The sequence below is a fragment of the Pholis gunnellus genome (assembly GCF_910591455.1).
Source record: "Pholis gunnellus genome assembly, chromosome: 9".
Taxonomy (NCBI): domain Eukaryota; kingdom Metazoa; phylum Chordata; class Actinopteri; order Perciformes; family Pholidae; genus Pholis; species Pholis gunnellus.
The window spans coordinates 5,480,476-5,498,032 of NC_136535.1; the positions used below are offsets into that span (position 1 = coordinate 5,480,476).

Consider the following 17,557-nt stretch of genomic DNA (forward strand, 5'->3'; position numbering starts at 1 on the left):
TGGTTAATCATAACATTGCCACTTCACTGAGAAGACATTTCTGGTGGGCGTTTTTGTACTTTGTGTCCTCGGCTACTTACCAGACAGTCAATTTTCAGCTGTGTCTGATGTTTCTGGGTTGTGTGTGTGTGTGTGTGTGAGTGAGTGAGTGAGTGAGTGAGTGAGTGAGTGAGACGAGCCGATAGTGACTCACAGATTACGAAACGTGTTGTGAGGATCCATGTTTATAATCAGAGCTGAATGACAATCAGATGTAGTCGAGGTGATTCAGTTTGGGCTGAGATATTTCAAGCTGAGACACTTTCTGTTTTTCTTCACCGTCAGAATCTCATCTCTATTTTGAATAATTAAAAAGAATAATGTGTAATGAAGGGGAGAACCTACCTCCTGCTAAATGCTGGTAAATTGGATCTAATGTGTTTATAGAGACCAAAGCAGTCGGTGAAAATGACTGGATCTCTACATTTGACAGTTGGAGTAATGGCAGAGTAATGGGACCACTGATGGAGGAAAAATATCAGAGCATTTTTTTAAAAAAGTGGTTATTTGGGAGGGAACTAGTACTATTATCTCCCACAGAATAAATATGAATGTGAGAGTAAAATGTCGTCATAGAATGAAGTCTGTTGTTTCAAGAGCAGAAACGTTCGGCTCAATGAGGTTAATTGGATTAAAGGCATGTGTGAGCGGTTCCTTTCAAAACTGGTGTTTGGATCAAAACAGATCGATGGATCCACGCATCATGTACCCGAAATAGTTTTATTTCTATGTCGACAGCCTTGAAGCTGTGTATCAAACATATTCTTGCTCACCTGGTTAGCCTCTACTAAAACAGATCAAATCTCATAATATTGAGCCTCCAACTTTATTTACCAAAAAAATATTTTTTTTATTTAATTCTCTAAATAAAATCCCAGATTATTTATTTTGCTCTCAGTGGTTGAAGGACTCGTTCCTTTAGTGTTGTCCTACCTGCCTGTGAGTCCAAGTGTGAACTAACCCACGCTCTGGTAATGCAGACTTTGTTGTTGTTCCTCATCAGTTCTTCTTTGATTATTAATGTGACAATCCTCAAAGTGTGTGTGTGTGTGTGTGTGTGTGTGTGTGTGTGTGTGTGTGTGTGTGTGTACATGAGTTCCTGCCTTACATTAACAATCACTACTTGACGGATTACGGTTGTGACTCGACACTACGACTGTTAAAGACGACCTGATAAAGTCTTCAAGTTATTTGTCTCACGTGGTGTTTGGAACCTTTTCTGGCGACACAGTTTGATGACTCATTGAGATTCTTCAGATTGAGGACGTTTCATTGGTCGGCCTCGAGGTCGCCGCTCTTCTCACCTCGGTCTACCAGAGATTCCAGAAGTTGCCTGTTGATTTGTTTAATCGCCGATGAGCAGCTCCACTGCTGCTGTCCAGGGTTCAGTGCCTTGCTTTGCAGCATGTAGACAGTTGAGCAGACTAGCAGGACTTGCATCTGTTTCACACAGTGATCATGTGGTTACTGAGGCTCGTTGACCACTATTGACCAACCGGCCTGTGCTTTCAAACATGTGACAGAAACACGTTTAGATTCTCACTGACTCGCCTTTTTAAAAGCTGATTTTGTTGCAGTTTTGATATGTTTTTTGTCAAACATGGGATTGCAACAACTGTTCCTCCGCCATCTTGTTCTTGTATATTTCACTGGTGTTGTAAAAAAAAAATACAAAAAAAACATAAGACTTCACTTTGCAAATTTTACTTTTTTCTTTTCTTTTTTTTTTTCTTTGCAAATACAGATTTTGTAAAAGTAATCCACGGAGTGTGTTTTCTGTTCCACTTGTGTGCTCTCAACAGACGGACGAGGCGTTCTTCACTCAAACCTGAAGAAGTCAAACGTGGTCACACATGAAGGAAGGTTATCGTTGTACCGAGTGTGCAGCGTGAGGATGGACGTTACTTATGCTGTCTGACTCTGAGGTCTGGTTACTGGACGGCGGCTCAAAACGCAAAGCAGCTCTTTGATCGTGAAAGATGAACGGCTCAAATCTGCTGATGTTTCAGATCTCAAATCAGATCTCAAACTACTGACAATTGGGTATATCGGTATATGCGAGATTCTCAGTGAAGGACTCAGTGAACCAACGTGACACTCGTTTGAAAAGCTTTTTGCACCGTAAGCGTCGGCATCCTCTGGAAACCCTGGAATGCTCGGTGTGAGGGTTTATAATCACAATTCATAAGCAAGTAGACATTTAGCTAAATGAATTCATCGGTTCAAAAATATGACTTACATGCGCTAATCCAACTTTGTGATGTTAGTCATTGCATGATATAGAAATAATCAGATCGGCGTCAACCAGCACAGCGGCAATCAATCAGTTAGACAACCATGAAATCAATCTGCAGAAAAGAAAGAAATGTCAAAAATCTCTAATTCCAGCTAAATGTGAATATTGTCTGGTTTCTTTCCTCCTGTGAGGGTAAAATGAATATCTCAAAATACTTTTGAGGAAGTAAAGAAAGGAGTAAGTGAGGACATTTCATAGACCAAATGATTCTTTGAGAAAATCATTGACAGATCAGTCGACAATGAATGAGACAGGCCCAGAGGTGCAAATGACACCATCAGCTGAAGTGATTGAAGGGCATTATTTATAGTGGACATGAGAGTTTAGCACACTGCACATGTAGCAGCAGATGTACTATATACAAAGTGGGCACACTGGACATTTTGGCATGCAGCGTTTGACGTGCATGTCCTGAGCCGTACAGAATCTATTGCACCGCCCCCCGCTGTGCTTTCTCTTTCTCTCAGTGCTGCTGTGCTTCTTTCCTTTTAGGAGTCATCAAAGGAAGCGATGCACCACCAACTTTTATGTCCATATGAATTTGGCTCCACGGTGTCGGATGATGAGTCATCCCTCACCTTCCTGACTAATTACAGGTCTGAACGAGTTCCCCCACATGAGCTGCAGATTAAGCATCAGTGCGAACCCTCGTTCTCTCTACTGTATCACAGCAGCAGGCGGCACACTTGTATTTTTAGCACTTCCGTCAAGGCGGTGGAAGCAACTGAGCTGCGCAGCTCTGCAGCTTTTACTGTAAACGGTCGGCCCGAAGGGTGGGCCCCCTCCAAACAACGAGGGCTAGCACAGACCACAGACCAGCTGTGTTTGTGGTCCGTGTATCTGTGTTTGGATCTCACGAGGTTAGAAAGTAAAACGGCTGCTATGAAGGTGCAACAAACAAAACACGGAGGACAAAGTACATCTGCTTTACTAGCTGGAACTCAAAATGAAAAGCTGTAATAAATGCATGTTAATGTTTTGATTATTAATACGTTAAAATATCTGATGTCTTGAGTAACCACCCCTTTAGTCCGACTGAAATATCTCAACCACTATCAAAGGAATTGATGTGAAACGTTGTGCAAACGTTCATGTTCCCCAGAGGATGTTCCCTGTTGACTTTGACGATCCACTGACTTTTCCTCTGTAGCGCCACCAGCTGGTCAAAGCATTCACTTAGTCTGTGTCGTATCTCTATCTGCCGGAAGGATTGACTCAATATTTTGTACAAACTTCCGCGATCTCCAGACGATGAGTCCTGATGATCTTGGTGAACATTCATGTGTGTTATAATCTAAACATGGCACTAATATTCAGGTTGAATTGGTAAAGTCTGGCGCCATCATTGAGGCAGTTTATTTGATGGTCCAACTCTTTGCAGGTATTTGGTCATAAATGAAATATTATGACGTTCCCATCAGCCTCAGCTTTACTTTGTTTACTGCTTATAAGTCACTGGTCGCCTGAAGTATTCTGATCTTTTACTGAAGTAAAAGTAGCAATACCACAGTGTGTAAGTACTCTGTTACAAGTAAAAGTACTGCAAAACCTTAATTTAAAGCCCAAAAGTATTAGCATCAAAATATATGTGTGTATGAATAGTACAAGCACTCGATATGCAGAATGACCCAGTGCAGAATAATATAATAATACTGGATTATAATGATTGATGCATCAATGTGTTCGTCACTTTAATTTTGCAGCAGGTAAAGATTGAGCTAATTCTAAGTAGTGTATATACTTGCTGGGCAGCTTAAACTATAATAACATCATTTATTAGTTTATATTAAGAGTTTTAAATCTCAAAAGTAACTAAAGCTGTCAGACAAATGTAGTACAAAGTACAATGTTAACCGCTGAGATGTAGTGGAGCAGAAGTATGAAGTTGCAGAATGTGGAAATACTGCAACTACCTCAAAATTGTTATTAAGTCAGTGCCTATGAATACTTCTATTTTAATGACTGTATATGTTGTATTATTTATATGTTGGAGCTGTTTCCTCTTTCTGAATAACTGTGTGAGAGAGCGAGAGGGAGGAAGTAATTGGTTAAACTGTTGGGTGTGTGTGTGCATGTGTGTCTCTGTGGCGTGAGATAAAGAGAGCCTTTCCAGAACATGACGGAGCCGCGCAGGTGGGCGGTGTTTGGCGGCTCGCGGCGGCCAATCAGAGGCCCCGGGGCGGTCGGTGTCAAGCACAGCTGATCGATGAGTCAGGGGGCGAGAGCAGCCGAAAAAGGTCCCACTTGTTGCTGCGCAGTAGCGGAGCGGCGGCTGACGGACGGACAGAGAGTTCCTCATCGATCCAGCTTCACTTCGCCTTTCCTCGGATCTGAAACCGTAAACAAGCAGCTCTCCTCTGCGCCTCCACAGCCGATTGGCCGCCTCAGAGCTCGAGCTCACCGCTGCCGCTGCCTCATCCGCGGCTCTCAGGTGAGACATGTTTAAACCCGCTTGATATTTAGTCCTTTCACAGAGAGGCGGCGTCGGTGTTTTAACTCTATCGATTTAAATCGATCGACGAATATATCGATTATTCCGCCATCCGATCGTCTTTGTGCGCAGTGTTTTTATGTCCGTTTGAGAAAGAGAGATTGCATTATGGGTCTTATTGGCTTCATATGTGGATTTGACAGCCGGCTATTTACAGTATGCTCATATTTATATGTGACTGATGAGATGTACATGTTAAACAGCCTGCTTTCAAACTATATACAATGTGTCATTGACGTGCAGGTACAGTGGATTTTTTTCCTGATATCTCATAATCACATGTAATGTTGTGGTGGACTCATGAAGCTTCCACTGAGGAACAAAGCAGCTCTCCACATAATAACCTGTGTGACTGTATGCAGTGCAGACCACTGAGGGGGTTCCCACAGGTCTTTGACTGACGCGGGTCTCTGGAGGTTTTGTGTATTCCAGGTGTTTGCGGGATCATTGGAGGTGGTTTCGGGGTGGTTTCACATGTCTGAAGGAGCTTGCAGGAGTCTTTCACTGTGTCTCTTTCTTAAAGCAGCTTGCCGAGGTCTTTTAGTGTTTTTGGCGGTGTATTTTAAGAGTTTATTTTCCCTATAATGAAACCTAGAGTCGGCATTTAGTCGGTCAATCGATTAGTCGGCCGAGAGAGTGATAATCTGCAACTCTGTTAATAATGTTCCAGAAATCCCTAAGTGTGCATGTGTATGCTTCTTTCATTCATCTTTATTGGACTTTATGATTTCATACGCTTCTATAGTTTAACCGGCACAGACTTTGAACGCAAAGTGCTTCATGGATTAAAGCCACGAAGGCAAACCTGTGGCGGCACCGTTACAACACAAGCCTCCCTGTGACTTGTTCAGCAGCGCTTCCACCGAGTACATTGTGTACGATGCTGTTCAAAGCGTTAATAACCACGACCATCGCATCAATCACTCACACCAAGCAGGTGGAGGTATGAAATATCATATATATATATCTATATATATATATAGATATATATATATATAAAATCAAACATAAGAGGATATTTTGAAGGCACGGTCTGCAAAACCTTATTAAATCTCTTGTATGTAAAAAAAAAAAAATTAAAAAAAAAAGTGTTGAAGGTTATTTAAAAGTGAAACTCCGACATCGAAAAATACATATTTGGGAAATAATTCTTCAGAAAGTTGTGAAGTATCAAGGTGATAAAACAATGTTAAAGAGGGTCTCAGAGATTAAGGTGTACTTAAGTAATATCCCGGTATGGTACTATTAAATGATGTTATATTGGTATAAATTAAGCTACGCAGCAGTATCAGTAATTAAAATGAGCTGCACCTTTACCAGCTCCAACATTAAAGTAAAGAACATATTAATGTATCAATATTTATAATCGGCATATCCAAGACTTCTGGTACTTTAAGTATATTTTGATGCTGATGCTTTTGTACTTTTACTCAAGTAAGAAAGGGTTTTTCAATGCAATACTTTTACTTATAACAGTATTTTTGTGATGTAGTATTGCTACTTTTACTCTAAGATCTGAGTACTTGTCCCACCACTGGAGACATTCCGTTCTTTCTGAAAGAGTAAAAATAAAACCATGAGGCTATAAACTTGAATCACTCGACAGGGTTTGTAGCCGTCGGTTTCAGAAATACTGTGAAGCAACAGAACAGAAAGAGCAAAGTTCAACATGGCAGAGCCACCATCACAGCTACTGATCAACCAGCCTGTCAGATGTGGTTCAGTGGGTGAAGACGCTCAGTCTGATATGAACTTTAGTGTTCGGTGTTTCATCTTCACCGCGTCTTGCAGCGGGTGTTTTTCCCCCAGTGGAAGTTTGTGTCTGTGGACGCTCCAGCTCCTCCTCTGTTTTCATGAAACAAGTCGCTGTTGTGGCTGGAAACAGAAAATGCATCACTTCCTGTGTGCCCGAAAATAATTCCAAGAAAGAGCCACCTGAGTGTTTACAGCTGCGAAATGTTACTTTACCTCATTTTACACGACTTCACGTGTGACACCGTTTGTGTTCACAGAACCGGGACGGGCTTCTGTTAAACGCAGTTCAAGTTCTTTATTGTCACGTTTACAGTGGTGGAATGTGGCTCAGAACATTTACTCAAGTACTGAAGTTAAATACTAATTCGAGGCACGTGTACTTTACTTGAGTATTGTCATTTTATGCTACGTTCTACTTTTACTCCACTACATCTCAGACCTAAATATTGTAATTTTTATTCCACTCCATTTAACTGACAGCTTTAGTTACTTTTCAGATGACAGTTTTTCCTCTCCTTCCTGTCCAGTGGAAACCACGTCTCTCCAGATGTGCTGATGTTGCATGTTTGTGGTAAACTGAAGAATGAAGTGTTTCTTTATGTGTTAAGAAAAATCCTCCTACTTCCTCCTACTGAATAAACTCTTTAAAAAGCCTCTTGGATCAGCTGGAAAATGCATCGTCACAAAGCTGAAAACAGGACTGTTTATCTTTTTTAGAGATACGAGGTTCTCACAGGACAGAGACGCTTCAAACATGTGATGATCTAATAGAATCCGATGCATTGCTGCAGATTAAACTAACCAACAGGATATGAAGGCGTTAAGAACGTATCCGCAGCAGTAAAAAATACAATACATTAAGTTAAGCCAATGCACTAAAAACAAAGTGCTCTCTGCTGTTGTAACTTAAATCCCCCTCAGTCATGAAGGGAAGCTGTCGATGATGAGAGGTGACAATCTGCATCTGCAGCAGAGGACAGACATCCAGCCCCCCCCCCGAGGTGTGAAGTCACCTGCGGTGAAGCTGAAACATGTCAGTCATGTTTCCTTCAGCCCTCCCCACCCTGCAACAAAAGAAGTGCCAGATTGTGACATTTAAAGGCCTGACAGGGTGATGTTTGTGGTGATGCCGATTGCATTGATGCGTCACATCGTTTAACTTTTATTCATGAACAAAAAGGGCTTAATACACAACTATGTAATGTCAGCAGTGGTGGAATGCTTTACCAGCTGCAACATTAAAGAGACCAATATTTATAATCCAGTAATACAATATGTATTCTGCATGATGAGTACCTTTTTACTTTTGGTACTTTAAGGTTATTGTGATGCTGATACATGTACTTTCACATAAGTAACACTTTGAATGCAGGACTTTTACTTGCAGAGTATTACTACACTGTGGTAAATGATCCGAGCACTTCCTCCAACACAGCCAAAAAAAAGGGAAGACTGTCTTGATTGAACAACACCACAATGTGCATTTATAACACAAAAAAGAGCCATTTTAATTTTCTCCGGTCACAATAATTCCAACTTTGCGAACGTTACAGCAGAAGTTATAATATCACAGAGAGCCACGGTGACTAAGATGCAGACCTCCCACGCAGATTGTGGTCACATAAGATGGAGAATATTAGTGTGTGTGGGGGGGGGGGGGGGGAGAGGTGGGGGGGGATCTCCCTTCCCTCACTGCTCCAGAGATGACTGGCATCTCTCTTGAGATGAAAGCACAACACACACACACACACACACACACTCACACTCACACTCTAACACTCTAAAGACAAGAAAAGCTACACTTACACGCACTCACATTTTCGGAGACCGAAAAACACACTGTGGCATTTAGGCCGACACCTCAGCAGAGGTCTGGCTCAGTTGGCAAGAGGAAGCACAGGAAGTTGCGTGCTTCGGGAGGCGCTCGCTGCAAGTCATCTGGAGAAGGAGTCTGGGTCGCTGTGGTGGGGATCGGTTTCTCTTCTGCACCGTCGGCCGGTGTTGGGACAGTAAACAGTGTGAGGGGACAGTCTCACTGTGGGTCGACTGAGAGGTTGACGACAGGTTCACAGTCGTGGTTTGATGGGGAGATAAGAATCAGTTTAAGATGTTGTATAAATCAGGCTCCGAATGATACTGTATATGAACAAACCCCTCTGTATAAACCTCAAGAATACAGATGGGAATGAAAGTGGAACGTTTGGTGTATGTAAGAGCTACTGAAAAACCAAACTTATTTTGATAAAACAGCCTTTAAAGATATGAATTGTAAAATTAAAAAACATTTTGAAGGCACTTCAGGTGACACGGTTAACACAATTTTTAGGGAAAGGATCCCCGGACAGGTCAGAGCATTATTTATAATGTTATTAATATACATATAATATTGATATCATATTATTTTTAATAAAGCTCAGGAACCTGACCATGAACATGGTTGCTTTGTTGAAAATGTTCACCTCACGCTAACTCTGTAATGATCCTCGTCACTCACCAGGTCACGTCAGGCCGTTGTGTGCTCTGACGTAAGGAGCCTGTACGGGGGTCGTGCTGGTGTACCATGACAGAGATTACCGAACACCTTCCACTTTGTCTGGCAGAGCAAAGTTCACCACTTTAAACGAACCTTACAAATAGTCAGAACCTCTTTTTCTTTATCCAACGACATCCGGGCTAATGGTCTTATTATGTAATCTATTTGATTCAGATGAGTTATTATTAGAGTTGATTGAGAAGAATATAGAAGCCAAGGATTTGCATAATGCAGAAAAAGGTACATTTTATTTCTCACTGCTAACGTTAGGTTCTGCAAAATGGGAAACTGACAACTATATTAAAGCACGTAGGGTATTCATTTATGTTTTAGCATATTGTAAGTGGAATATGAATGCATTAAATCAAATGATTCTCATTATGCACGCACATTAACATCCCTGGTGGTCACCCGAGTTAAAACATTTCGAACCATTTAGCCTGAGAGACGAGAAGTCACTGGTTCACAGTTTGTTTTGAAAATGGACCTGAAGACTTTGATCAGTGCAGCTGCTCGCTGGCCAACAGGTGAAGCCAGCGGAGGTGTGGTGGCGCTCAAACCAAAACACAGTGGTGTGGATGCAGCCTCAGCAGCTGACTGGCGTGAATGAACACGACAGCTGGAAATACATTCAGACTGGGAAAATAAAAAGTTTAAACCAGAGCTGCTTTCTAGTGAGCGAGGTGTGACTTCTGCTTCCTGTTGAAGAACACTTTGGTGTGTGTGTGTGTGTGTGTGTGTGTGTGTGTGTGTGTGTGTGTGTGTGTGTGTGTGTGTGTGTGTGTGTGTGCTGCTTCTGACTCGTCATCCCTGTGCTGTCTTCAGGAAGTCTGGTTTGATGTCTGCGTCGGTCCCGTATCCATCGCCCTGTGGACGCGTCAGCCTGGTGTGTGGACTCCTCCTCCTGGCCTCCTCACCGCTCCTCACGGCGGGTAAGACCTCTGACCAAACCCCAACGTTCAGAAATACTGAAAATATCTTTTTCGGACTGCGAGAAGCACACACCATCAGAAACTGTTTCCAGGGGACACTAAATACTGATGCACACGGCTCGGATACCATTGTTGTTGCCACGGTTTGGGGCTTATGAAGTTATTGAAGTCGGCTATCTATTGGACGTTTCCTGCGGTGGCTCCGAGAGCTAAACACACACTGAGAAACAATAAGACATTTAATGTTCATGTTGCATCATTTATTCAGTGTGTCTTTGTTACATTTCGTTAAGAAAACGTTGTTATATTGATTTATCCTCAAAGAAATTGAGTATCACAAAATATACTTTATTTTACTATAACCTCTCTGATTTAGTGGCGACTTTATGCTGACTGCAGCATATTAGTAATACATTGAGGAACTGAATAACGTAGGGAATCCTTTGAAAACAGTGTAATCACTTTGATTGAGATGTTCCACAGCAGTGAGATACTGAAACGAGCTTTAATCACAAACGCGACCGAGAGAAGAGTTCATTTTGTGTCACACAGTGTTATCATCCCACTTTTATGATGACTGATTGTGAAACACGAAATGAACTTTAGGCAGCGCGCTGCAGGATGTAGACACTGTTCTGTTTGAGAGGTTGGAAACTGAACGGCCTTCCTCTTCTTATCACAACATCACAGTTTATATTAGGATCGCCTTTTTCTGGAGCCACAGTCAGACGTTTGTTTGGGGACTGCTGTCCATCAAAACATTTGGCTGAGACTTCCTGTTTCCAACACAACCCTTTGAATCATGATTTATTTTTCTCTCTGATATTGTATGAAACCATTTGAGACTTTTCTAGTGGAAGCGTCATTACCAGTGATTTTCCACTCGCGGCCTCACACTCGACCTACTCTGCTCGTGTTGATGTTTGGGGTTCGGCAGCATGTATACGGCGGCGCAGTGGAAACCACGATTCTTGCAGACGCAGACTTTTATGATGGAGGGTGAAGATAAAGAGGAAGTGGGTAACGTTGTCGGCTGCTCTGCCCATTGTGTCCAGGCAGAGGTTGTTGTGGGCAACATTTTGATTTTGGCAAAGAGCTCCCAGTACGCAGAAGGCATTTACACACTCATCCAAACTATCCAAACCAAATCCTAAGCCTCCATAGAGCCGTTGACTCCCTTTGTTTACAGTAACAACATCACCTTGCTCTCCCGTCACACTGTCCTTCCCCAGCTGGTGTCACACTCTCCCGTCGTTGATCACGTTGGTCATTGTGACCAGGATCATTTACTCGTCCCCTTCCTCTCCAGTGGAAACCACGTATCTCCCGACGTGAATGTGAATGTTTGTGATAAACTGAAGGATGAAGTGTTCCTTCATGTGTGGAGAGAATCCTCCCACTTCTTCATCTAAATAAACGCTTTAAAAAGCCTCTTGGATCAGCTGGAAAATGCATCGTCACAAAGCTGAAAACAGGACTGTTTATCTTTTTTAGAGATACGTGACGAGACGCTACAAACATATGATGATCTAATAGAATATATAATGCATTGATGTAGATTAAACTAACCATCAGGACATGAAGGAGTTAAAACATCCACCAGCTTGTGGAAGCAGAGATGTTTATCCTGTTCTCTAAAGCCTAAAGAGAACACATGCATGTGGAGCAGAGATGCATGAGTTGGAAAGGAAAGGAAAGGGATTTATGCTTTTAATTCAGAGAAATGAACTATAATGGTGTGAGGTAGAGGCCACCAACGACCACTGTGTTCTGTGTCTCTACAGGCCGACTGAGTAATTGCACTCACCCTCTGGTGCTAGAACATGGAGGGTTCCGCTGTGATCCGTCGCCGTGTCGAGGTTTCCCCCACAAGAGCTCCATTCACTTCTTCTGCGAGCCCGGATACCACGTCAACAACAAGGTCCGGTTCTCCAGGTGTCGCCACGGGAGGTGGCAGCCCCCGATTCCTGCCTGCATCCCCGTCAGAGGTAAGAGCTCAGAAGACTGAATCCACTGGAGTCTAACCTCTAGCATGGTGTCTATGTTTGCTGTGTGATGTTGAGGTCGTTTTGCGCAGGGTATGAAGGGAGTTCTCTTCACCCATAAAAACTATAAATAAAGGTAAACTACGTGACTGGCTCAGCATTTGTCTGGGAGGGAGGATGATGAAAACTTTCACATGTTATAGTTTTTATATTTCAATATAACAACAGGTCAGTTATTGAGGACAGTGAGCTCAGAGTTCACCTGGATCACTTTATGACATAACGTGGCAGACTACCTGGTTCCACTTTGTGTTCTTCACAAAAGTGAGGAATAACTGTCCCGTTAGCCAATGAATAATGATCTCACTGGGTCCTGGACACCAGTGGTGAAATGTAACTAAGTACGTTTACTCAAAAAGTGTACTTATCTACAAACTTAGTAATTTCATATTTCATATTTACATTTTATGCTTCTACTCCACTACATCTCAGAGAGAAATATTGTACTACTTCTACTCCACTGCATTTAATTGACACTAATAGTTACTTTTAACATGAAAACCTGTAACATGATACAGTACTATACTGATCTACACCGTAGTATACAAGTATCAGTATAGTATATAAGTATCTCAAATTGGCTCCTCATTGACGAACTACAACAGTAAAATGCTCTTTTGTGATAAAAACAGAGAAATCTAATGTTCCATATTAATATAACACTTTGCATAACGAGTACTTTTGATACTCTCCCTATGTAGATATGAAGGGCTCATTCCAAGCTAATGAAAACGAAGGTTACAGTATTGTTACCAGAGTTCTATAAGCACAAGCGGAGCCTTCTACTGGACTCTATGGGTACTAATACTCTCCAACGACCACGAGCACGCGTTCGTCTGAGTGTAGCCGCGCTACGGTCACCACCAAGCAACAAGCACCTGGAGGGCTCAGAGCTCAGACACGTGGGACACACAGGACTTTCAACCAGGAGACCGCTGTTAGTGTCATAAAGGGTTGTTGAATTATTTTGAAGTTACGTGTTTTCTGTACTTAACGTACGTTTTACTTCCTTCGCGTACTATTTGTAAGCCCGGCCATGATGTTGTTCCCTGGGTTGAGAACGTGTTGCGAAAACACAACAATTCCTAGTTTCTGGCACTTTAAGTGAGATTGGAATGCAGGCTGTGTACTTGTAATGGAGTCGTTTTTCTACTTTTACTTCAGTAAAGGATCTCAGTACTTCTTCCACCACTGGTGGTCACAATTAAAACCTAGTGTTGTGTGATTCCGTTTTGTGGGTGGTTCCGTGTTCCCCCCCCCCCCCCCCCCCCCCCCCCCCCCCCCCCCCCGGTCATCACAGCGTTCCTCAGTGATTAGCTCAGTTTCTAATGTAGTCATGACTCAGAGCAGCGCCGGCCCTGACACTTTGTAGGCTGATTCGTCATTTTATGACAGTTACTTAGTTACTTGATGTTTTGAGTGTTCAGGAAGCAGACGCCGTGTCGTTGTTGTTGTTTGGTTATGGTGTTTAAATCCCAGTGGGGTGACCTTTACCTGGAACATGTGTGCTATGGATGACTGCAGACATGCGATGTAGTCTCGCTGTGTTCGGGTCAACCTAGACTACGTGGTCCTCTGGGAGTTTTGTAATACGTAAAATGTGACTAAGTTAACTAACACAAAAGTACTGTACTTAAGTACACATTTTACTTCAGTCTTTTCTTTTCATGCTACTTTATACTTCTACATGTCAGAAGCAAATATTGTATTTTTTACTTCACTATGTTTATTGGACAGCTTTAGTTTAGATGTTTACACTCAAAACATTCATCGAATTTCTAAAATATCATGTTTGCTGAGACGAGAATAAACAAGGAAAGATGATTCATTAATTCATTGATGAAACTTTTGATCATTTGACTGGTTTTAATGTATAATTGATACTGTTGAGGTTCGGACTGTTGGTCGGACAAAACGTAGACGGTATATAAGAAGTTTGGAAGCCTCGCTATCGACATTTTGATTTGCTGGAACCAGAAGTGACACAAAAAGTTAAAAGCCTAAAAACCAAAGCGAAAAAGTTCGACTGAACTTTCATGAACTGAAAACAGAATGTAAAAGTGTTAACACGAAAACACGAACAACTACCAGACACGACAACGCCGCGTAGCGACCTGTCAATCACCTGGTAGCCCCGCCCTAAAGCACACCCTGCTTTATGGTCTATTTGACTCTAAATGGACCATTATTTACTAAATGAACAGCATGCTGTATTGAAGAAGACTGGAAACCGAAGGAGTCGCCCCCTGATGGCCAGTAGAGAGAATGCAAGTTTAAGGCACTTCTGCAATGGCTTCACTTCTCAGAACTGGTTTGCTGTCTGGGACAAAACAAACTTTGGGTTTTGGGAAATTCTGACGGCATTTCTCACTATTTTTACAAATCAACCGATGGAGGAAATCTACCTCAACCAACTACTACAGTAAACTGCTGCTTTTACATGAATACACATTGATCTAATGACACAATGTATAATAGTAGAACAGTCACAGGGGACATTTTTATACTTTTAAGTAGTACTTAGATACTTTTCCCGAAGTAACAATCTTCAATGCAAGACGTTTACTTGTAGTGTAGTATTTTTATGGTGTTTTATTAGTACTTTAACCTCCGTCTCTGAGTGTAGCACTGTTAAAACACTGCAAGTCCAAAACGATTGGTGTATCTGAAATGTATTTTTGCTTTTGTTCGTATAGTTTTTGCATCTAGAACTGGACTTTCCCTCTGCAGTCCATGGAGATCGAGTTTTGTCTCGATGAATCAGACCCGATTCTAAAAGTTAATCAGCACTAAAACGTTAAACCTGTGCAAACACAGCAGCAGCTCGCGTTCATCTCTTGACCTACTTAACAGAGAAACTCAAGACTCTCTGCAGCGGAACTAGAAGCTCTATACTTGACAGACCAGTTCCGACTTCCTCTGTCGCCATTCACTCAAACTCGCTGCGACGGTAAGTCAGAGCGCAGAAAGAGGAAGCGGGCGAAGCCGCCAACCTAACCATTGAACGTTTCCTCTGTGTTGCTGCTGTCAGCCTCACGGAAAGCTGCCGTCGTATTGTCAAGAGCTCGGAGAAACCACACAACTAGATAAAACAACTTCCTCTCATGGATTTTGTGTTTGATAATCTATTTCTGCAAACGGAACACTTTTTTTTTTTTATCCACAGAGGTGCATCACAGCGGATTGTTTTCTGTCACAGCTTCAGCTCATAGTCTTAAATCTACACTTTTGAATTTTTTATATAAATACCAAATCTCTGTTTTAACACTTAACACAAGCTACATGCTAACACATTAATTCCCCGTCTTCTTTTTCTGTTCTATAATTGCATCATGAGATTTTTTTTTATGCAATTTCATGCACTTACTGATTTTCACTACTGTTTCTAGGTTTATTTATCCATCGAAGGATTCAGTGTTTGTTGTTGTCATTATACAAAACAGAATTGCCCAATGCAATGTGCAATCATAGTGCAAATGGAAAACCTTTGTTCCAGTGTGAATAAGGGTCGTGCAAACGGTGGTCTGGTAATGTGCAAAACTAGCACATAAACATAAAGTTTCAATGTTATTCATTGATGGAGGAGTCAGGAGATTAAAGGTGAACACAAAATGATCTAACGTACATTTGTCTGCTCTTCCTCCTCAGAGGGTCCGAACATGCGCTCTGACGACAGAGTGAACGATTCGATGCCCAGCATGGCCACAACGGCGGTGGGCGTGTCCATCTTCCTGCTCACCACCACTGCCTGCCTGGTCGTCAAGTCCCGCCTCTACCCCTGTCAATCACACAGGTGAGAAGAAGATACATTTCTAAAACATCTAGTTTGTTATAGATTGTGTGTGAGATACTCTGCGGAACAAACCTACATTTCATATTGAATGCAGACGACTGAGGTCAGGAGATTCACCTGTACAGCACACCTGCTTCTTCTCCATGAGCTAATTCTCTCTGTGTGTCCCGGCAGCCGTCGCTCCTCAGACCAGCTGGACCTGATGGTGGACGGACTCCCCGTCTCCCTCCCGTCCTACGAGGAGGCGGTGTACGGCAGCTGGGGGCAGCGCCTCCCCGCCTTCTCGGCCCCGGGACCCACCCAGCTCCTGTTGGCTCAGGAGGCTCCCAGCTGTCACCCGACGTCTCTCAACAACCAATCAGACGGCAGCAACCGCCCGCTCCTGCCCAGCCCTGACAACCCCCCGCCTGCCTACGAGGAGGTCCAGTCGTCCCGACCCAGAGACAGGATGAGCGACGGGGACGTCCGGCAGCTACATGTTGAGTTTTCGGACGACAAGGACGCTTGATTGACAGACTGCGGGGGTTCACATGTGACCACATGTTGTTTAGCAATGAAGGGTTTTGATTGACAGCTGCAGCGTTTGCTCTGCAGATGACACAAATAACACCAGACTGCACTTTTCCTGATCAGCTGCAGCTCACCAGCATCAAACGCTAATTTAGACGAAGCTGATAAGCTCTGATTGGCCGGTTGTTGGGTCACAAAGACCTGAACCATTTACACATGAGATATTGATTGTATAGTGTGTTGTATGAATGTAAGTGACAGAGGAGGGCGCTGGTGTGCTGTATGGTGAAAACCTTTAGATCCTAAATGCCTTATTCTTAGTGTGATGACAGTATGTTTTAGATGAGAATCCGTCTGTCTAGATATAGAAATCACCACACAAGCTGGAGTTCTGAGGTTTTCACAGCATCGATATAAGAGTGTGTGTTTCTGACGTTGCTCTGGAGACATCTCCCGTCAGTGACGGTGCAGATCGTGCTGTTGCACAACGAAAAAACCCTGTGCGTTTCCACGGCAACAGACTATTCCATCTCTATCCGGTTCTTTTGTAAAGCGTTTCTCTGAGTGGTGGTGTTGATTTGAAGCCACCGTGGTGTTCAGACCCAATACTTCAGTCAAAGTACTAATGCCATGCTCGTGTGCCGACACTGGGGCAATGGACTGTGACAACGAGCAGCATGTTGTGATATTTATTTAGTGTATTGCAGATATTTAGAGCCGTGAAAATATTTTTGATTGATTTAAATGTTCAGTAAGGAAAATAAGAAATAATTGTACATTTATTTGCCCTGGAGGCCTCGGGGCAGACACACAAAGGTGCTTTTAACATCATTCCACAACCTGCAAAGAAAACCCCACAGATGTAGGACCAAATAATCTGAAACTAATCTTACATTGTGCGTGCGTGCGTGCGTGCGTGCGTGCGTGCGTGCGTGCGTGCGTGCGTGCGTGCGTGTGTGTGTGCGTGTGTGTGCGTGTGTGTGTGCGTGTCCTCACACAGCTGGTTCCCTCTCTGTCCCTCTCTAACCTCTGCAGAACGACTGACGCCTTCACAGACCTTGAATGTATTTCATGTTTCATATTATCTTAACTATGGATTGTAATATTTACTGAAAGATTATTTGTACATTGTATTATTGCACAGAATTATATGATGAATAAAT

At 42.7% G+C, this 17,557-nt stretch overlaps 1 protein-coding gene across 2 annotated transcripts; it reads left to right on the top strand.

Moving 5' to 3' along the window:
* The first annotated feature begins 4,593 nt into the window (after positions 1-4,593).
* LOC306701060 (sushi domain-containing protein 6) lies at positions 4,594-17,557 on the top strand. Of its 2 annotated transcripts, none has more exons than XM_079166293.1 (5): positions 4,594-4,766; positions 9,944-10,046; positions 11,831-12,034; positions 15,740-15,884; positions 16,059-17,557. In XM_079166293.1, exons 2-5 carry the CDS (start codon positions 9,953-9,955, stop codon positions 16,390-16,392), a joined length of 777 nt encoding a protein of 258 aa, XP_079022419.1. In that variant the 5' UTR covers positions 4,594-4,766; positions 9,944-9,952; the 3' UTR covers positions 16,393-17,557. The 2 variants fall into 2 exon arrangements, with proteins under 2 accessions (XP_079022419.1, XP_079022418.1); XM_079166292.1 differs by having other exon boundaries at positions 4,628-4,766; positions 9,940-10,046.

Excerpts from the sequence above, each read along its gene's own strand:
- LOC306701060 (XM_079166293.1), top strand. The coding sequence starts at position 9,953 with ATGTCTGCGTCGGTCCCGTATCCATCGCCCTGTGGACGCGTCAGCCTG. Across the intron at positions 12,035-15,739 it reads TGCCTGCATCCCCGTCAGAG|AGGGTCCGAACATGCGCTCT; the intron begins GTAAGAGCTCAG and ends CTTCCTCCTCAG. Across the intron at positions 15,885-16,058 it reads TACCCCTGTCAATCACACAG|CCGTCGCTCCTCAGACCAGC; the intron begins GTGAGAAGAAGA and ends GTGTCCCGGCAG.